General features: G+C 42.3%; 3 protein-coding genes across 15 annotated transcripts in view; 1 reads left to right on the plus strand and 2 right to left on the minus strand.

Moving 5' to 3' along the window:
- The window catches only part of CCDC30 (coiled-coil domain containing 30), a 190,211-nt gene extending 180,140 nt beyond the window's left edge, over positions 1-10,071 (minus strand). For 2 of the 6 annotated variants that reach the window (XM_073007408.1, XM_037997906.2), the window contains exon 1: positions 9,603-10,065. The gene's annotated coding sequence lies outside the window, so the exon portion shown is untranslated. Of the gene's footprint in view, positions 1-9,602 lie in introns of all 6 variants that reach the window. The other 4 variants (XM_073007409.1, XM_037997914.2, XM_037997921.2 and 1 more) reach the window with 3 other exon arrangements.
- PPCS (phosphopantothenoylcysteine synthetase) lies at positions 1-16,599 on the minus strand. 5 transcript variants are annotated; one of them, XM_073007412.1, is made up of 4 exons: positions 15,919-16,464; positions 15,643-15,746; positions 3,420-3,426; positions 1-133 (listed from the first exon to the last, which is right to left on the minus strand). In XM_073007412.1, exons 1-4 carry the CDS (start codon positions 16,424-16,426, stop codon positions 18-20), a joined length of 735 nt encoding a protein of 244 aa, XP_072863513.1. In that variant the 5' UTR covers positions 16,427-16,464; the 3' UTR covers positions 1-17. The 5 variants fall into 5 exon arrangements, with proteins under 5 accessions (XP_072863513.1, XP_007977365.1, XP_007977364.1 ...); XM_007979174.3 differs by lacking the exons at positions 1-133; positions 3,420-3,426; positions 15,919-16,464 and adding exons at positions 12,592-13,399; positions 16,493-16,599; XM_007979173.3 differs by lacking the exons at positions 1-133; positions 3,420-3,426 and adding an exon at positions 12,592-13,399 and having other exon boundaries at positions 15,919-16,460.
- The window catches only part of ZMYND12 (zinc finger MYND-type containing 12), a 27,103-nt gene continuing 21,614 nt past the window's right edge, over positions 16,541-22,029 (plus strand). For 2 of the 4 annotated variants that reach the window (XR_005240320.2, XM_007979154.3), the window contains exon 1: positions 16,747-17,104. Coding sequence is in view for 3 of the 4 variants with exons in the window: in XM_007979154.3 (XP_007977345.1) it covers positions 16,995-17,104 (110 nt within the window). In the remaining variant the exon portion in view is untranslated. Of the gene's footprint in view, positions 16,653-16,746; positions 17,105-22,029 lie in introns of those variants that run through there. The other 2 variants (XM_037997926.2, XM_007979156.3) reach the window with 2 other exon arrangements.

Here is a 22,029-nt window from a genome sequence, read left to right on the forward strand (position 1 = left end):
ATCTCTGGTAGCAGTCCTCAGCCTATCTTCACTGTGCTGGCTGGAATAAGCACCAAACAGAGTTGTTCTTCTGTAGTAGCAACGGGATCGATTTCTTCTTTTTCAAGATGGTGAAGTATGTCTTCTAACTGAACTTTTCCCGTGATAGAAGAAATAAGCATATGTGTATGTACACACACACACACACGACTGAGGATGCAAGATATCTATGTAGGTGCCACCTTAGGCTCCTTATTAGAGTAATAGTCTTTAGGGTACTAGTGATAGAAAGCTAGTAAGCCACCTGATCCTTCATCACACTTATGTATGTGTGTGTATATACAGCTTGGAAAATCTAAGATATTTCTAAAGAACAAAATACAGCTGGCAATATACATACAAAGCTGCTATGTAAGGAAAATTGAAAGCAGGAATAAATAAGTCTATGTATATATGACTAGAGTCAGACTCTCTACAATGCATATATTACTTTTCCTACTGTTATCTAGTTATGAGCACTTAAATGAAATAGCTGCTAATACCGAAAAATTTAAGCTTTGAACAACTGTATATCTTCTAAAATAACAAATGACATATTTAATGAAAATTATGTACAATGGAAAGAAAAAGTTTTTCTGTCTGTTCTGAAGTTTGCAACTTTTATCTGAAGTCTCCCAAAGGGCTCTTGTTTCTTTTTTAAAGTCCAAAGAAGTCTTTGTTCCTTTTATTGCATATTTAGAAATAAAAGGACTCCTCTGGAAGCTAGAGAGGCCCCAATTCTATACTGTCCAGGATTGATTTTACTCACAGAATATGTCTTATAATTTATGTTGACTTCTCATTAATTCAGTTCTCTTCTGCAACTTCTTGATCTAAGTCTGCTATCGATGTTGTCTTTAATTTTTTTAGGTTGCAAGTAATCACGACATAACAGTTTGCACTATGACAGTATATGAAAGATAAATATCTGCTGATTGATGAAGTGATATCTGTGTTACTGGAACCATTAACTATTTTTTTTTTTTTGAGATGGAGTTTAGCTCTGTTGCCCAGGCTGGAGTGCAGTGGTATGATCTCAGCTCACTGCAACCTCTGCCTCCGGGGTTCAAGCGATTCTCCTGCCTCAGCCTCCTGAGTAGCTGGGATTACAGGTGTGTGCCACCACGCCTGGCTAATTTTTGTATTTTTAGTAGAGACAAGCTTTCACCATGTGGGTCAGGCTGGTCTCAAACTCCTGACCACAAGTGATTAGAACCACTAACTATTAATAGGACTTGCTGTTCTAATCAAATACAACTTTTAACCAAGTTAATCTGACCCAAATTGTAGTGACAGACATAATTGTTATTGTGCTTCAGTCCACATAAATATACTATTTTGCTTTTTAAAAAGCAAAACCATATCTTTATTATTTTTCTCCTTGATTGCTAAGCTTTCTAGAGTCTTACCATTTCCACATCAACAGTATTTTTAGACCATACATGGTTTTAATTATCAGCTGATACTCATACTGATGAAAAAGAATGCAAGTCTGAATCCTGCACCTCTATGGGTCCTCCTCATGGCATATAACTAAAAATTTTCTTTTGTTCCCCCAACCTTCTTCACCTGGTCCCCACTCCATCTTCCCCCTTCTCCCTACCAGGTCTCTGAGCATCATAGTTACTTGTGGTTTTAGTCCTGGGTAGCAGAGAGCCCAAGATACTAAGAATGCATAGCATCCTATGAGGACTATTTGGCAATATGCAAAAATGCTTCTGTGATAATGCTAAGAGGAAAAGCAGAATGCAAAAGTATTATTATAACTATGTGAACACCAGAGACACAAAGAAAAGACTGGAAGCAAATACCTCAAAGTGCTAAAAGCAGTTGTGATAAACTGATGAGGGGATCAGAAAATAAATGCTTAAATTATTATAAGTCCTGTACTGTGGTTGCTTGCCCAACAGCATAATCTCCATGCTGTAGGGGTGGAGTAGGGGAGTCTTAGATTGGAGGATGTTGAAAGGAAAAATGGATCAGGGATATTGGAAAAAACCTTTGGATCTGATCCTTGCTGATCAGGAGGACAGTCTAGGCTTCAGGTCAATACTCAAGTGCACAAATCACCCAAGCTCCATCACTTGACCATCCTCCCAAAGCCAGTGATCTTTATTCACCATTTTCTAGCCACCCATCTTCATGGCTACACCTAAGTCCTTAAGAACAGCCTGAACTAATGTTGAAACCCTGCCATCCTAAATTCCATGTGTCTCCCTCTAACACCTTCTATGCCTCTTCCCCTCTTTTTCTTAATTGTTGTAAATATACATAACTTAAAATTTACCATTTTAACCATTTTTAACTGTACAATTCCATGGGATGAAGTACAATCACAATGTCGTCTAACCATCACCACTGTCATTTTCAGAAAGTTTTCATCATCCCAAACAGAAACTCTACACCTATTAAACAGTAACTTCTCATTCCCCTCTTTCCCAGCCCTGGGAATCTCTATTCTACTTTCTGTCTCTATAAACCTGCCTATTTTATATCACTCATAGAAGTGGAATCATAGAATATTTGTCCTTTTGTATTGGCTTATTTCACGCAGCATAACGTCTTCAAGGTTAATCCACGTTGTATCGCTAATCATAATTTCATTTAAGACTGAATAATATTCCATTGTATGTACATAGCACATTTTATTTATACATTCACCTGTTGATGGACATTGGGGTTGTTTCTGCCTTTCAACTATTGTGAATGATGCTGCTGTGAACACCGGTGTTTAAAAGTATCTGAGTCCCTGTTTTCAATTCTTTGGGGTATATACATAAGAGTGGAATTGTTAGATATATAATTCTGTAACTTTTTTTTTTTTGAGGAACTGTCCTACTGTCTTCTACTGCAGCTGTACCATTTTACATTCCTACCAGCAATGCAGAAGGTCTTAATATCTTCACATCCTTGTCAACACTTACTTTGGGTTACTTTAAAAAAAAATAGTCATCCTAATGGGTGTGAAGCAGTTGCTCTCTTAAACTAAAGGAATTCTACAATTACAATAAGACTTCCAGTCTCTGGACCATTACATCCTCTCTCAAACTACCAGATACTCTTTGGCTTCACTTGTTTGCCCCTCAAGCCTAAACCCAACTGTTGATCATTTCAGTCCTTCACCAACATTCCCAGTTATCTTATCCCTTTGTCCCACCTTCCTTGCAAATCTCAGCCCTGGAAAAGTTCATGCATTTGACTATTCTCCACCTATTTTAGGTTGCTGAGTGCTGGTAGAGAACAAAATCAAGCATGCAAACTTGAACCATTACAAATTCACGGCCTCTGGTCTGAGCCAAGCTTCTCAACCACTGGGTCATTTATGAGTTGCTAGTTTCTGTTACTATTTCACTTAGCAACTATTCAAAACTTTCACCTCTCCATCAAACTGAATATCTCACCTCTCCCCTCACTCTTGACAAATGACCTTGTCTCCCAGGGAACTAGTAAAACTAAGGTCATCATAAAACTGTCAGCTGCTTCTCCTCACCAACATACCAACCTTCATCTTTACCAATCTTGTCCTTTCCCTTCTCAGTGGAAGAGCTTCCTATCCTCCTGATCAAGGTTAATCCCGTTACCCGTATTCTAGGCCCCATCCCATACTGCTTCCTTAGGGAAGCATTTTCTCTTCTGTATGTTCCTTATCTCCTTCTCTACTGTTCTGTTGTCCTCAGCTCAAGACATCTCTGGTCTTAAAGATACAAAAAATAACCTTCCTTTAGCCCCACCATATACCTCTCTAGCTACATCCTCTTTTGGACAATTTGTCTCCCACACTCCTATATTGTGGCTTCTGTGTTTGGCTTCCACACTCCCACATTTGCTGCATTTTGCCTTCTGCTCTCACCATTGTACTCAAATTATCAGTTAACAATGAACTCAAAATGCCACATCCATAGCTCACTACAGTTTCAAACTCCTGGGCTTTAGTGATCCTCCCGTCTCAGTCTCATGAGGAGCTAGGACTACAGGAGTGTGCCACCATGCCCATCTTGTTTTTTAAATTATTTTTTGTAGAAACAAGGGTCTTGGTATGTTGCCCAGGCTGGGATTGAACACCTGGGCTCAAGTGATCCTCCCATTTCAGCCTCTCAAAGTGCTGGGATTACAGGTGTGAGCCACTGTGTCTGGCCCTGTTTTTGTTTGTTTTAACATATGATCTCTTTGCCGTACCTCTTCACTCCTTCCCTGAAAGTTTATTTTTTATTATTCTGTTCTGTGATGTCACTTTGTCCTGTTTTGACTCATATGGCTCTAGCCTTTCCTTCTCAGTATTCTTCCTGGCTTCCTCCTCTTCCATCCCTTCAAATGCTGCCATTTCCAAGAACCCTGCCTTTAGCTCTCCACCCTTCTCACTACCATGTCATTAACAGCTTGGGCACAACAGTCTAACATACCTTGGCTCAAACCTTGGCTTTGCTACTTTGTAATTGTGTGACTTACACAAGTCAGGTAACTTCTTTAAATTTTTATTCTGTGTGTAGAATAAGTGTAATAGTATTGCCTACCTCACTGGGTTGTTTGGAAGATTAAATAAGAATCTCTCTCTGCTATGCTCCAGATCAATCTAGAAGGAGTGGCAAGAAACAGAAACACATTGAAGTTGGAATACAGGTGAGGGTAGCAGAGACTGCTGGTGTCATTTAATATTTACTATTCCCTTCTTCCACAGAAATAAGACATTTAGTGTTTTGACTGATCACAAAGCTGACTTCCTTACTGATAGATATGGTCAGGTGACCAAGTTCTGACCAATGGGTGTAAATGGAATTATGTGCTGTTTCCAGAAACTGTCCTTAAGGAACATGATACCCCCTTTCTTCCTCCTTCCTCCTTTCTACTAGCTGGAATTCAGACAAGATAGCTGAAGCTTGAGCAGCCATCCTGGGCACCATTAGCTGGAAACCATATGCCATGGATGCTGTAATATCAGGAGAGAAGAAACCTGGGTCTCTGACCATTTCAAGGTGCTGCTCTACCAGTTATAGATTGCTTTCTTCTTGACTTTTATGTGGGAGGAATACATTTCTTTCTTTTTCAATGCATTATTATTTTGGGCTTTCTGTCCCTCACACAACCAGCCAATCCCAACTACTATATGAGGGTTATTGAGTGGATGAGGTACAAGGACATATGCTGGAAACTAAATGTGGCTACACAGGAGTTGGATACGGAACTACACAGCCATTAACGGTCTCTCCTGACCCATGAGGTCTTTTGTCTCTGAGCTTCCCTGTGAGTGTGCTCCTCTTGCTTCTCTACAGAGGTGAACTTCCTCTGCTTGCTCATCAGCAAGGCTGAAAACAGCTATTCAAGTCCTTAGCCTATGTGACTTTTTAGATTGTCATTTCTATCTTTGTATCTCTTAGTTCAAATTTTTGAAAGAGACAATTGTTTGTTGCTCACTGAATAGGCTGTGCCTGCCTCTTCAGAGTTACCTGTATTTTCCCCATTCAGTCAGCTGTACATGGAATAACGTTGAAAGTAGGGGTACAAATATGGCCTCTGAGGGCCTACTCTTTAAGCAAGATTTGGCAGAGAAATGCAAGTTCCAGAGAAGAAGCTATAAGCTAGGAGAGCAATATAAAATGAGTCTACGGTTTAAGACCAATGCATTCCAGTTGTCTAGTGAACAACTCAGCTTGAACAACCCATTCATCTTTTCCTCCTATATTTCATAGTTAAAATCACTGTCAACAGTTTCCCAAGCCAGAAACCCAGGATTCATCCTTGACCCTCCTTCCTATTCATTCTACTCTGGTATGCAATCAGTCACTGAATTTGCAGTACCTCTTTCATCATTTTCTAATTCATCCTCTCCGTGTCTACTGCCTTAGGCTTGCCTCACTATTGGTTCAGTTTAGTGTAATAGCATCCTTAACTGATGTTCCTGCTGCCAGGTGGCCCCCATCCAATCTGTTCTCAGCAAAACTCCAGACTGATCCTCTCGAATGCAAATCACTTGCTGCTTAACCTTCTTGTCGCTTTCAGGTAGAGTTCAAGCCCTTTAGCTTGGGACCAGATATTCTTCGCAATCTGGTTCCTCCTAGTCTCTCTAGCCTTGTCTTCTGCCACGCCTTGACATTAGCCATTCATGTCAGTATACTTATTGGTCCCCATCATGCTGCTTATATTTCCACAAATTTTGACATTCAAGTCACTCTGCCTGGAATAGTGCTGTGAGATCCCCAAACAAACATTTTCCCAGTGGATTTATTGAGACTTGATGATTAACTTTCAAATTCTGGTAAACTAGATCTTGAAGTAATAAAACTAAATTATAAATGCTCTGATATCTAAACTGTACCTAAAATTGCCCACACAACAAAGTACATAAGAATAATATTCTTGGCTGGGCACGGTGGCTTACGCCTGTAATCCCAGCACTTTGGGAGGCCGAGGTGGGTGGATCACCTGAGATCAGGAGTTCAACACCAGCCTGGCCAACATGGTGAAACCCCGTCTCTACTAAAAAACCAAAAATTAGCTGGGCATGGTGGCATGTGCCTGTAATCCCAGCTACCCAGGAGGCTGAGGCAGGAGAATCGCTGGAACCCGGGAAGCAGAGGCTGCAGTGAGCCGAGATCTTGCCACTGCACTCCAGCCTGGGCAACAGAGCGAGGCTCCATCTCAAAAAAAAAATTCAATCAACAAAAACCAAAAAACTATTCTGTCCAAAGTAGATACTAAGTAAATGCTCATTAAATCTCTTAAAAATCCAATCTCTGGAAAGAAGTGCATCCTGAAATGGTTTTAGGCCTCCAAAAAACTTCTCGATGTAAAGAATAAAGTGGTAAAGCAAACTGAGACAAAGAATTTTAAACAAGAAGAGGTCAAGGATAATGGGTTCTGTCTACCTGTTGTTTTTTCTCCTAGTAGGTACTCTCCAACTGCATTGCAGGGGCCAGGACCCTATCTTATGCCATAGCACATCTGCCTCTGAGCAAAGGCTGAGCTTTGGATTCCAAAGTCTTTGAGTGACGCTAGAGAACAAAGTACATAGGATGGCCACAAAAACTGAAATATCCAGTAGGTGACTTTTCACTGTAACCTTTCTTTCTTCTATCTTCCACTCCTTTCACACAAATATAATTTAAAACTCACACACATCTTAAATACAATACATATTATGCACAGTTTTTCAATTCCCAAATAAAATTAGTACACTTTTTTCAAAAGTTGAGAACAGTGTAGCAATGTAAAAAATGTTTAAAATATAAAATTTAGTGAAAAAGAAAGGCAAAATGTACATAACTATGTAAAAATGTACACAGCTGAGCAAGACTGACACAGAACAAAAAAATGAACTATTGATGTGTTAAGACAGAGTTTCTCAACCTTGGCACTACTGACATTCTGAGCTGTTGTGGAGGCAGTTCTGTGTATAATAGGATATGGAGCAGCATCCCTGGTCTCTACCAACTAGATGCCGGTAGCATATCCCTAGCTGTGACAACTAAAAATGTTTACATACATTGCCAAATGTCTCACATTTGGCAGAACCCCACCCTGCTCCCCAGGTTTAAAACTGTGCTAGAGGCCGGGTGCCGTGGCTCATGCCTGTAATCCCAGCACTTTGGGAGGCTGAGGCAGGCAGATCACCTGGGGTTGGGAGTTCGAGACTCAGCCTGACCAACGTGGAGAAACCCTGTCTCTATTAAAAATACAAAATTGGCAGGGTGTGGTGGCCCATGCCTATAATCCCAGCTATTCAGGAGGCTGAGGCAGGAGAATCACTTGAACCCGGGAGGCAGAGGTTGCAGTGAGCTGAGATCGCGCCATTGCACTCCAGCCTGGGCAACAAGAGTGAAACTCCATCTCAAAACAAAACAAAACAAACAAAACAAAAACAAAAAACTGTGCTAGAATGACAGGAATTTATTTTTTTGAGACAGGGTCTCACTCTGTAGCCCAGGTTGGAGTGCAGTGGTGTGATCATAGCTCACTGCAGCCTCAACCTCCCAGGCTCAAGTGATCCTCCCACCTCAGCCTCCAGAGTAGCCAGGACTACAGGAGTGCTCCACCATGCCTGGCTAATTTTTTGCATTTTTTGTAGAGTCAGGTTTTTGCCATGTTTGCCTAGGTTAAATATTTTTTTAAATTTATGCCTTGCTATTCAATAAATACATATTAGAAGAGGAAAGGAAAGGAAAGGAAAGCCCCTTGCAATATAGCATCTAACATACTCTTTTTTCAAGAGTTAGGGTTTATCCAGTTCCAATTTAATGTGCAAGATTGAAAAGGCTGCAGAACTTGTTTTTGTTTTCCTATCTGTTCTAGAGGAGAAAGCTGAATTTCTCAATATTTAAAAACTTGACCTGGCTCTAAGCATGAGACATCACAAACAACTGCTTCGATTGGACTGAGAAATCAAAATATCCAAATCATCGTAGCCCCAAACAGCTGTTTAAAATGTATATGTTCTGTATATCCTCAAAATAGGTTTACTTTTAAACCTGAATACTGAAGAAGAAATAGTAAGATTCAACAAGGAATGCATATTGTAAGACAAATTAAGGCAAGTTTTCCAAGCAAAAATAAAATTGCACTGGATCTAAGTTAATCTTATGCCATATTTAAGGCCCTCTGTTCCAGTCTTTTTAGAACTATTGTGTCTGCTCCCTTGCCAAAAATATTTACTTTCAATCACTCTTTATTGTTTTTGTTTCTTGGCTTACATCACAAAGAATGTTTTCTGATTCAGAAATTGTCAGGAAAAGAGGATATAAGTACTGTTTCAATTACCTCCTCTCCGGAAAATTACATAATATCCCCAATGTTGGGTTCGTACGGGCTTAAAGTTGAAATCCTGTCTTACATGATCATTTTGAATGCCCTTTTCACATTGATAAACACATCAATAAAATTTAATTAAACAAGGAACAACCTTCTTTCATTATATAAGCCTGAAATGGGTCCAATACTGCAATTTTGATTTTTTTCCCATTTTCAAAACACACTAGGCCTGCAGTATTTAATGTTTATATTTACCAATGTGCACTTCTCCTAGTCTCTAGTTTACCCAAGACTGAAAGGTTGCCATAATGCAAAGAAAAAAAAAATCTTCCCAATGACTGCAGAGCTGGAGAATGCGAAATACTTAGGTACACAAAGCATTGCAGCAGGAATGCAGAAGGAGGTGGTCTATAGATGACAGAGGTGGTGGAGACAAATGGACATTCAATAATGTGCAGCGTTAACAGGGAAAGGTTAAAATGGCTGTGAAATAAGCAGGATGAGAAGAAACTGGTGCTTGGAGTCATGAGTGAAGTGGAAAAAGTTGTAGCTTGAAAGGCAGAAGGTAACTGACTTCATGACCTCTGATGCTGAGGATACAAAAGGCCTCCAAATCTTCATTGGGATTCAAGGTTCTGTATGACGAACATCGACCAAAAACAAAAACAAAAACAAAAACAAAAAACAAAAAAAACAGAACACGGTAGTTCTTTGTTCGCGGGCCTACACGCAAGGGAAAGCTGCGCCTCCGTGGACTTCATAGTGGCCTGGACCTTCGGGCGCTGTCTGTCCAGGGACGCGTCTCGACACCTCACCTTTAAGTGAGAAAAGGAACGCCGACCTACCTCGCTGAGGATGTTCTAAGCCCGCTCTAATAATAGGCGGCAGCCTAATACTAAATGCTTGTGGCAGCTGGGTCCGGGAAAACGGGCTAATTCTCCTTCAGGCGGAATCACTGCAGCCAGGGGCTAGAAAGGCCGGGCCAGGAGGATTTCCCCTCCTGTAGTTTCGGGCCATGCTGGGGAGAAGCAGAAAAGGCCCGGAATGCGGAAAAGAGGGGAGAATGGGTGCTTTCCTCCTTAGGGCTGAGGCAGGAACCTCAGGAACCAAGTCGGAAATTTTCCTGCGGAGGGTGCCGCGAGGGTCCCGGGGTCGCTCGGCCCCTAGGCGCCCAGCTGCTAGCGGCAGGTGCAGAAGGAGACCTGGGCGTCATAGCAACCGCGCTCGCCGCAGAGACGCAAAGGGAATCTTCCGGCGGGAACCATAGAGACGACGCACGCCAATGGCGCCAGAGACTGTGCTTCTTGTGGAGACTATTATTATAGCTCATACCATTGGCCTTCGGGTCGGGGGCGGAGTTGTCCCGGCCGTATCGATAGTACAATTCATTCCATTGGCTTTGGAGACAACTGTAACCATGGTAACGGCATGTCGCGCGTTTGCGACTTACGGAATATTTTTTGTCTTGGGGCGTTCTAGTTCTCAAAGAGCTTCCCGCCAGTCCTCAACTACAGCCCGTGCCTACTAAACTTGGATTTATTTTTCTATAAGTTCCTTCATTCTTAAAGGGGCAGGGAGTGCTAGCTCAAGAGCTCTGAATTTTAGGCCTAAATCGTGTCACTAGCCACGTGGGGCACGCAAGATAAATCACAATTTTTGGAGCGAGCTTATTATTGTAAAAAGGAAGACACTGGGCTTGACTAGAATTATCCCTAAGGCTGAAGCCCTTTAGAAGTCCTAAGCACTGAAAATTCAGGTAAGGTGAACCTTATCTCCCCCACCTATGTAATGCAAAATAAAAACTTATAAATGACACAAAATTTAACATACTCAATTGATACCATCTTTTTAGATGCCCTTATAGCAGAATTCAAGTTAACTATCAAAACTCGATTTTACTCATGTTTTGGGGGCCCTTGCTTTGCTGGTATCCCAAACACAACATTTCTTGGTCTTAACTCTAGTTCCCCAAGAGGATACTTTCCAAATCTTTGCTGGTTCTACATGCATTATCTGGACGTATCTTACTCTTTATATAATAAAGTGCCTCAACCTCTCCTTCTGGCACTAGACCTCTTGCAAGTGTTTTTTTCTGAACTAAAATGCTCACCACCAGCACTTGTAGCCCACTTCACTCCTGTTTATCAGTTTAAGTATCACCTACTCAGGGAGACATTCCTTGATCCTCCATCCAAGATCAGGTTCTTTCTTACCCTCATTGACTCATGTTCCTTTTCTTTATACACTTCCATTTGCTGTTAAAACACACACACACACACACACACTTTCTCTCTCTCTCTCTTTCCCACCCCCCTGGAATTTTTACTTGTGTAAATATCTTTTTAAGTGCTCTGAATATAAATTAAACTGAAGTGGAAAACACTAAATAATTTCATGTAGAACACTGATTGTTTTTAAGCGTTAACAAGGCAGGATATAAAATGATTCCCAAGGGAGGTAATAATTATGGTAAAGACAAACATTAACATCACTTCTACTTTTAACCCCACATATGCCCGTTGTACATTCAAAGATGATGACAGTCATCATCCACATGAAGCTATGAATGCAGAGAAGAACATATTCTACTACTTGCCCTTCAGTACTGCAGCCACTGACAGAGCCCACTGCTTTTGGGGTTTTGCAAATTGGACCTGAAGTTCACTTAAAATCGTTGTCAAAGGAGCCTGGGTAACATAATAAGACCTTGTCTCGATGAAAAATAAAATATTTAGACGGGCATGGTGGCACACGCCTGTAGTCTCAGCTGCTCAGAAGGCTGTGGCAGGAGTGCTTGAGTCCAGGAATTCAAGATTACACTGAACTATGATTGGACCATTGCACTCCAACCTGGGTGACAAAGCAAGACCTTGTCTCTAAGAAAAAAAAAGTTTGTTCAAAGGGACTGCTGCTTCCAGAACAGTCTTGACTGCTGCAGTTATTTTTCTTCTGTTCAAGGTCACACTTCCTGATTAATGAAGTATTTTCAGCCTTAGAATTTCTGTCAAATCTTCTCAATTAAATTTATTGTACTTCTATTATCAGACAGACACAGGGGCTACCCTTCCCTACTCCGTGAAACACCATGAATTGTATTTTAAGTCAAATATTTATGTGAAACACAGTACCTGCTTCTACCTTAGTCATTAATGCTAATTTTTCAAATTGTACCCTGGACTATCCTACAGATCATTTAGGGAATTTTTTTGCACTATGCTACTTGTGCACTCCCAACCCAAAACCCAGGACAGCAAGAGATGTATTCAAAGTTTTTCAGAGATTCTCAAGGATTCAAAGATTAAGCAGGGCACTGGTGTAACACTGCTTTGCTAAGTGAGAAAAACAATAATTGCAACCATTTAGTGAGTGTCAATCAAGTGCTAGGCACCAGACTGATGCTTTTTGTTTGCTATTTCATTTAATCCTCACAATAAATGGCATTACTTTGCAGAGAGATTATCCCCATTTTATGCATGCGGACACTGAGATTAAGTCAAATGCCTAAGTTTATAAAGCTAATAGGTGGCACGGCTGGCTAAGTTGACTCCTAGCCCATACTCTACCACACTGTAATGCCTCCCTCAGGACAGAGATCACCAAGTGGCCCCTGCCTGGTCCCAGGTGGAAGGACATATTAAGTTAACCTGAAAAGCAGTCCTAAAATACTTGAAACGTAAACTGTTACCCTAACATGAGGTACATCTACAATAAGAAGCAAAAAGTAAATGCAGTGAAAAGCTCATCATTCTACAATCTATCTTCAGGGAGGTATCCTTCTTTCCTACTCCTATGTTTGATAAATTTCAAACAAAACAAAACATCCTTTCCATTGGGTCAACTTTTGGACACACACTTTATTGCACTTAATTTTTTATACATCCATTTCCTAAACAAGACATGTTTATTCATCTTTTTAATCCTCATGGCTCAGCACAGGGCCTGACATACATAGGCATTCAACCAATATTTGATCACCAAAGCATGACCATTCATGCATCCATAATCCTCTTTTTATAGTATAAAGATGGCTGATATTCAGGCCCCCATGTATATTTTAAGGAATATGTAATTCCCAATAAGCTCTTCTTTTTTAAAGGTGAGAAACAGTTCTAGTGTTCAATTTCAAAATCAAAATAACATTCAGGTGAGTGTATCAGGTGTCATTAAAAGACAAAATACCAAACCATATTTGCCTGCACACCACTGCCTTTTCCCTTTCTTTCATTTTCTCTGTCCATATGAAAGCCACGGTTTTATTATAGTTTTCACCATCTCTAAGAGCCCTGAACAATTTTTGATCCTGTAAGGGCTTTTTACTTCAGTTTTTGTCACCTATAAAAGCTGTGTGTCGAGACTGAAGATTATCCACTATCTTCTCTTCTATCTCTATGCCTTTTTCTCTTTCTTCCTCTGATAGCAATAACTTGGTTTCTGAGTCTTTAGTTACAATAAACACAAAGGACTGTCGTGACTCAAGGATATTAGCCACCACCACTTGATGCTGATAAACTTCCAAAGCCTTCCGAGCTCGATTAATTACAATGGCAGGGTCAGTCTCCAACTTAAAGGAAATTATAAATGCTTTGGGAGCCCAATCTTTAACCAAAGGAGAAAGCAGTTTTGGCACCATCTTCATTGTTATCTGTATTGGAAAAAGAAAAGCTTAATAAGCAAACAATGGCCATTATCTACCAGGTCAATCTCATGGGAAACTATGGAAACTAAGGAATCAAATTTAAGTGGGATTTCTCAACTATCAAACTTTTCAATTAAATGCTTAGTTTAAAAAGCCTTAGGGGAACACAGTGGTGTGGCCTGTAATCCCAGCATTTTGGAAGGCCAAGGTGGGTGCATCGCTTGAGCCCAGTTCAAGACCAGCCTGGGCAACATGGCAAAACCAGGTCTCTACAAAAAAAAAATACAAAAATTAGCCAATCATGGTGGCACCCACCTGTAGTCCCAGCTACTCAGGAGGCTGAGATGGGAGGATTACTTGAGCCTGGGAGGTTGAGGATGCAGTGAGCTGTATTCGTGCCACTGCACTTCAGCCTGGGCAACAGAGCGAGACCTTGTCTCAAAAAAAAAAAAAAAAAGCCTTGGTTCTGTAGAGTTCACAGGGATGCCTAAATTCAAGGCTCCATACACATTCTGGGGCAAACCATGTCTTCTGAATAAGCTCTGCCCTGCTCTGCCACCCTTACCACCATTTTTGAGGGTTTGAACCAAACCCTCAACTAAACAGATACAAAGAATCTGTTCATACAAATGTTTGGCAGAAGCTGAAATAAAGTTGGGTTTTTAAACCTCTCAGCCTAAATATTTCTTGCATTGGTAGAATGGCTCTTAGATTCCATTTTAAAATGGTCACTTGTAACACAACTTAGCAGTGAGGAAACTGATTTTATTTTCACTTGACCAAAACTCCTAGTACCTCATCCCCACTCCCTTCTCAGGGTAATGTTCTGTTGCTTTGTTACTTTCAAGATAGAACTAAAAACTATGAGATAAACTAAAGATCCCAGAGATTTAAAAGTGTGAAATCACTAAGCTAATCATCAGAATTTCCCCTAAAAAAAAGCTGTTAGTGTGATAGGGATCATATACCTGTTTATTTATACTTTATTTTTCTCCTTAGCATTTATCACTACCAAATGAGGTATGTATTTGACTTAATTTATTGTCTCCTCTGCAGAGGAAGAAACACAAGGGCAGGGTATGTTTCTTTTCACTGCTTTCATCTCCAGGTCCTACAGCAGTGTAGGACCTCAATCAACTATTCTACAAAGTCGGCAAATGCTCCACAGATAAGAGTTTCTCCTAATAAAATCCTACCTGTATCACCCAATAAATGACTAAGAACTCCCGAAGGTTCCAAGAAGTCAGATCATCTAAAATCACAACCTACCTTATCCATATTTCTTCCTTAATCTACAATAGCCCCCAACTATCTACCCACTCCGCTTTCTCCCTCTCTAGCTTCATCTTTCATACTGATGCCAGAATGTTGTTCTCAAACAAAAACTTTATCTCATTCTCCTACTTATGTGTCCCTTAGCGCCACAAGAAAAAGTCCAAGCTCCTTAAAAAAGGAAAACAAAGTCTTCTACAAAGCAAGCCATCTCTTCAGCCAGCTCTCCAGCCTTACCAAAGCACTTCGGTTCACAGCCCACTGCCCACTTCCAAATTCCAAGTGCCATACTCCACTTGGAATGACCTTTCCCACTTCGTACACCCTCTGCTCATTTTGTTTTGTTCTTTGTTTTTTTGAGACAGAGTCTCGCTCTCGTCGCCCAGGCTGGAGTGCAATGGCACGATCTCGGCTCACTGCAACCTCCGCCTCCCGGGTTCAAGCGATTCTTCTGCCTCAGCCTCCGGAGTAGCTGGGATTACTGCCACCACGGAGTAGCTGGGATAGCCTGTCACCACGCCTGCCTAATTTTTGTATTTTTTTAGTAGGGACCGGGTTTCACCATGTTGGCCAGGCTGGTCTCAGACTCCTGACCTCAGGCGATCCGCCCTCCTTGGCCTCCCAAAGTGCGGAATTATAGGCGTGAGCCACCGCGCTCGGCTCTGCTCATCTTTTAAAACCCAGTTCATCTCCTCCAAGAAGCTTCATCGACTCCCCCAGGATTCACTCGCCCCATGATCTGACTGCACTTTGTACATACCTCCACTAGAGCATTTATCACTCTGTATTGTAATTATGTCTGTGTCCAGCTCCCTCACTAGATTGTGAGGTCCATGAGGGAGGGCGGTGTCTTATTCATCTCTGTATCCCCTGTGCCTAGCGAATACAGATGCAGAAAGGCCATCTCCAGATCAAGAGGAAATTAACCCAAGATTGGTTATATGAGATTAGATCTCTGGAAGAGAAGCGCCCATCACCTGCAGTGGGCCCCCAGATGACTGGATCTTGTGTTCAGGCATTTCAGAGACAGGAACATAGAAATCTGACACAGCCGCAGCCAAGTAAAACATCGCAGAAGGGCCTGCAAAGAGAAACACAAGGTGTAATAAATCGGCGAGGTACGGTATAGGATCAGCTTCTTCTCAACTCGGGTTCCCCAGCTGAGATCCGTGGGTAAGCGAGAGGCAAGGGGATAAGTGGCTGCAGAGAAAGGCTGTGCTTCCAGGCAAAAGGGGTACTCCTAGGGCACGCACCTAGCGGATTAAGTGCCTGGGCCGCAGCCTGCAACAGATGCAAATAGTCCGCCAAAGTGGTGAACTCCACCGCCAGGAAGGTGCCTGCAGCCGCAGCCTCCTGGTAGCATCTCAGAGCTGCAGCAAAACCCGGAAGTGCATTCTCCTCGGCCTCCAGGCTCAGCAAGCCCGAAAGGGCTGGGCCCGAAGGCCGCAGAGCGGACAGCCAAGTCTGGGGTGGGAAGCGGTGGGCATAGGGGAAGGCGGAGCGAGCGCGATACAAGAACAGGACTCCGTAGCCGGCGGCTAGGAAGACCTCGGCCGAGGTTGCACCACGCCGCCCGCTGCTGAAGTTGTCCAAGAAGCGCACCGGCCGCGCTTCCAGTGGGACCTTGGTGCCGCCTGACGTGACCAACACCACCCGCCGGCCCTGCGCGCCCAGCCTGGCCGCGAAGCGAGCCATAACCTCAGCCCAGCGCGCAGCACCGGGAGGCTGGGGGAACTCGGCTACCGGGTCCATTTCCGCCATCTGCCCCGCAGCGGCCGGCGCCTGCGCACGCTCCGCGGCAGACGCGCCACGCCCCTTTTCCCCTACCTGGTGTAAACGCCGGGCCGCAGTGAGCGGGCGGTTCACTACCCTCGTTTTGACACTAGGTCCCGATCTCGCCAAATCTGGAAATGCGTAGTTGTTCTGCCCCAGAGCCCAGCGAAAGTGACACTGCAACGAGGGGGATCCCCGGCTGCGTGGGCATCTGGTAGGGTCACGCTCCCTCACGTTCGTTTCCTAGCCTGGGTGAAGAACTGGCCATGTTTGACCCTTACCGGCCACTGTACGGGCCTTCGTGGACTTGGACTCCTTGGGAGTCCTTTCTCGGCCATTTGACCCGTAGGACTTGTGGGTTTTGTGCTTCTTTTTATTTCTTTCTTTCCCTTTTTCAACTTCAGCGATAGACCCAGATGTTAGTCGAGTCACGTCCCACCGCCCTCTGCCCTCGAAATGCTGCCAAGTACGCGGGCCCGCGATTGTCACGTGACGCCGGGGTTCAGCGTATCCTTGCCGGGCAACCGTCTTAGAGACCAGCATCTCTGGCTGCAACATGAATGTGATCTATCCACTGGCGGTCCCCAAGGGGCGCAGGCTCCGCTGTGAGGTGTGCGAAGCCCCAGCCGAGCGGGTGTGCGCGGCCTGCACAGTCACTTATTACTGGTAGGCCCTGAAACGTGGCACCTGGGCGCTTTAACTCCCTCCCTCTCTCCCATTCCTGGGTCTGGCTTGGGTACCTTGCGTTAGCCGTGGCCCCTGACTCTGCAAGGGATGCCTCAAAAACAGGGGCTTTAAGACAGGCCCCTAAGACTCCCGTGGCCTCGTCTGCCTCATCTCCCACTTACTCATTTGTCATTCATGTTTTCTGAAGGCCTACTATGTGTTACGCACTATTTTAGGTGCTGAAGTTACTTTGGTAGCTCGGTAGATCAGTTCCTTCAAAGATCTAACATTCTAATGTGGGAGACAAATCAGTAAAGAAACAGGCCGGGTGTGGTGGCTCACGCCAGTAATCCCAGCACTTTGGGAGGCCGAGGCGGGTGGATCACTTGAGGTCAGAAGTTCGAGACCAGCCTGGCCAACGTGGTGAAACCCTGTCTCTACTAAAAATACAAAAATTAGCTGGGAGTGGTGCTGGGCGCCTGTAATCCCAGCTACTCCGGAGGCTAAGGAGGAAGAATCGCTTGAACCCGGGAGGCGGAGTTCGCAGTGAGCGGAGATCGCGCCACTGCACTCCAGCTTGGGCGAGGAGAGTGAGACGACAGTGAATGGGGCAGTGTGTGGAAAGCTTTCTCTATGGAAGAAACATTTGAGCTGCGTTTTGAGAGGACAGTCAGAACCTGCTGTGTACAGGAGTAGTGAAGAAGGATAGGGCATTCCCGGCATCCGGGACTGCTAGGGCAAATGGCAAAAGAAGAGAGTTTGCTAACAGCTGAGTGGAGAACATAGTAGTGGAGGGAGCAGTCAGTGATTTTCAAACTGCAGGCCAGGGCCCTTTAGCAGTTTATGAATAAGTCACAACCACCATTTAGAGAAAACAGCAACAACAAAGAAGAGCATAGAATGAGTAGAAAGTATCAGGTTAATCCTACCTGAACTGTTTCTTGAAACTTTTGTCTTAGTGTTTTATGTGGGCGTGTGTACAGGGAAAACGTATTTCTTACTATAGGTTGAGTCAAAATTAGCCAGGTGTGGTGGCACACACCTGTAATCCCAGCTACTCGGGAGGCTGAGGCAGGAGAATTGCTTGAACCCGGGAGGCGGAGGTTGCAGTGAGCCAAGATCACTCCATTGCACTCCAGCTTGGACAACAAGAGTGAAACTCTGTCTCAAAAAAAAAAAAAATTTAAAAAGTTGGAATATCATTGTGATAGGTAGTAGAAGTTTAAACCAAGAAGATAAAGGTTAGGGCCAGACAGTGACATGAGATCAAGGGTTTGGAATTTATCCCCTGGGAAACCATGGATGGTTTTGAGCTGACATGCTCTCATTTGTGTTAACGAAAGAGGATGGGCTGCAGTGTGGAAGATACAGAGGAAGGTAGACACTGCCGGCTGCATAACAGATTAAGAAGCTGTTGCAGTACCTTCTCATACTGGCCTAGGTGTCCTTCCTCAGTGCTCTGAAAGCACTGAGTATTTCCCTATCCTAACACTTAGAACATGGACTGATATCATTTATTTATTTCCTTCATTAGGCGTATGCCCCACAAGGGTAGGGATGGCATCTGTGTTTTCATTGCTATCTCCTCTTTGGTGGCTTCATTGCATTTAGAATATAATTCAGAATTTGTAACAGAAAATACAAGGCCCTGGCTATTTCTCTACCTTTACTTCCCACCGCACTCACCCCATTTTTTCTTTGCTGTAGTTATAGAGAACTGAAGTTCTAATTTGCTAAGTCCTTTCTTCCCTCAGTTTCTTTCCCTGGACTGTTCTCTCTGCTAGGAACCTCCCCTTCAACTACAAGCCTTCCTGGCTCTCTTTCATCCTTCAGTTCTCAGTTTAAATGTCGTTTCTTCAAAGAGGTCTAAACCCAGTCTCAACTCGCCGTCATACTTTTCTCACTCACAGTACCACTTTTCTTTGCTTTTTCTGTACTTTTATATTTTTGTGTTTGCTTATCTGATGTCTATGTCCTTTACTAGGCCCAGTGCCCACACATACCAGACACTCAATGAACATCTGTTGAATAAAACTAAATGGATAATAAACCCATTAACTTGGGCAAGGAACACAGGGCAAAAAGATGGTGGGCGTCAGATTTGGCTGTGGGCATGGAGTTTGAGAGGCCTTTGGGTCACCCCTGGAGAGATGACCAGTAAACAGCCATGAGTAAAACCTGCCACTCAGGCTTGGGAAAGATTCAACCCTTTTGCCTGGTGTGAGGACTGACTTTTTCCTTAAAACACCCCTGTCCTCTTTATCCCTCCAGCCGGAAGTAATTCTTTCTTCCTCTGAACTGACTTTACAGTACTCTGTATCTCTCAGATGACTCATCTCATATTTCCCTTCATTTTAATTGTTGGTGAGTGTGTTATTTCAATTTTGTTGTGCTCCATTAATGCTAGATACTATGTTAAATGTGTACAGAGGGACTGTCAAGTATGTTAACTTTTGATCTATGTCTGACCTGTCATTGTATGCCCCGTAGTCTCTAGCAAAGTGTCTTGAAATCGTTGGCATTTGTGCTTTTATTCCTTGGGCCAAAAAATAAAAAATAAAAACATGAAAAAAAGAAAGAAATAGTTGGCACTAATTTCTGATGAATGCATGTATGAATTATCATCTTCTATGCCCTTCTGTTTTTTTTCTTTTACTTATTTTACTTGCTTTTAATTCTCTTTAAGACCTTCTCCTTTTGTTTTTTTGCTTCCTTTTCTTCAGATTTCTATGTCTTTGTGTCTTGGAGTTTTCAAGATTTTTGATAAAACAAAACTGAGGTCGTTGTTCTGTAGGTTTTGATGGTTGAATGTAAAGCACCTAGTACCCTGCCTGGAACCACACTGGCACACAGTAAATGTTCTTTTTCATCATCCCAAGTTTAAGGAGCGAGAAAGTCAGTTTGAATTTGTGAAAGTTTTTTTCTGTAAAAGAATTTTTTTCCTGATTATAAATGCAGTTCATGCTCACTGCAGAAAACCTGAAAATATAAAAAATAAAGAAGAAAAATAATCCATAATCCCACAACCCAGAGATTAATAACCTGAAATTTTGATGAATTTCCTTCTTTTCTCTGAATACATTTATTTTATATGTTGTGTGTAATCTTGTGCATATTGCTCTATAGTGGATTACAACCATTCTCAGAGAATAGCGCATTTTTATTTACTTAGAGACACAGTGGAACTTTTATTTTTTTGTCATTTTTTTGTGACAGAGTCTTGCTCTGTCGCCCAGGCTGCAGCGCAGTGGCATGATCTCAGCTCACTGCAACCTCCAACTCCCAGGTTCAAGCAATTCTCTTGCCTCAGCCTCCCAAGTAGCTGGGATTACAGGGATGCGCCACCATGCCTGGCTAATTTTTTTGTATTTTTAGTAGAGATGGTGTTTCACCATATTGGTCAGGCTGGTCTGGAATTCCTGACCTTGTGATCCGCCCACCTCAGCCTCCCAAAGTGCTGGGATTACAGGACATTAGAACATTTTTAAGAAAAGGTAATTTTATGGAAGTACATACTAAAACATTGGTGACAGGTAAAAGAGACTTCAGTATCATAGGTTTGCATGAATTTAAATGTCTTTAGTCAGGGCATACATTCTGTAATTCACTACAAATACTGTTGCTTCCTGTTCTTGAATACCACTTCACCGTTTGTTTTCTCCTCCTGGCCAGTGAAGGCATTTAAGTTTGTGCTCTGTATGTCAAACAAAAGGAAAAATTGTTGCAAAAAATGTTGCAGATTACTAACAAAACAAACAGTGAAGTGGTATTCAATAATAGGAAGCTATAGGATCAGTGGTGAATTGTAGAATGAATGCCCTGCCTAAAGACATACAAATTCAGCTTAAAAAGACATGATAATAGCCAAATAAAACATGTCTGGCTCACAAGCTACTTAATTGTGAGCCCCGATTGAAAGCATTTATCCATTCCTACTTTATCCCTGACCCTGTGTTATGAGTGGGACAGATCAATAAGCAGGGAGCCCGCAAATATATAAATAAAGCTCACTTTGTTTAGAAAGGCAAAATATGTCAGTTGCTCTCAGTGGAACAAAAGTTCAGGCATCTAAGTTAACATTTCCATTGCTTACAAGCCCCACTTGATAAATTCCCTGTGGAACTCAGCTATATCCTGGCTAAGTGCTTTTATTGATCTGTTTATAATAATTCTCTACCTCCCCAAAAACATTTTTAAATGGTTTCTGTTATTTCTTTGGTAGCAGTCACAACTTATAAAGAAAATACTTTAATTGCATTTCTGTTGTCCAAGAAGGTGGCGATATTGTCCAAGAAGGTGCTTGAACATGGCTGTATATTGTCTGTGGCTGCTTTTGTGCTACAACAGCAGAGTTGAGTAGTTGCAACAGAGACCCTATAGCTCTCAAACCTAAAATATTTATCTGACCCTTTACAGAAAAGCTTTTCTGACTCCTCCTCTAGATTATTGTTACCTGTTTTGAAATACGTATAAACGGAATCAAACAGTTAACTCACATTTAAGTGAAAATGTGTAATAAACAATAGAAATGCAAAAACTCATAATTGTATGCATCTAACAACAGAGCCTCAAAATACATGAAGCAAAAACAGACAAAATTAGAGAGAAAAATAGAGAATTTAATAATAATAGTTGGAGACTTCAATATCCTACCTTCAGTGATGAACAGAACTAGATGAAAGATCCAATAGCCCACTTTTAGTAATGAATATAACAACTAGATAGAAGCTCAAATATCCCACTTTCAGTAATGCATAGAACAATTGACAGATTAGCAGGGAAATATAAGACTTGAACCATACTATAAACCAACTAGACCTAACATATCTATAGAACACCATTCAATAACAGCAGAATGCCTATTCTTCTGTAGTGCATATAGAACATTCTTCAGGATAGGCCATATGTTAGACCATAAAATAAAT

The sequence above is a fragment of the Chlorocebus sabaeus genome, chromosome 20 (genome assembly GCF_047675955.1).
Source record: "Chlorocebus sabaeus isolate Y175 chromosome 20, mChlSab1.0.hap1, whole genome shotgun sequence".
Lineage (NCBI taxonomy): Eukaryota > Metazoa > Chordata > Mammalia > Primates > Cercopithecidae > Chlorocebus > Chlorocebus sabaeus.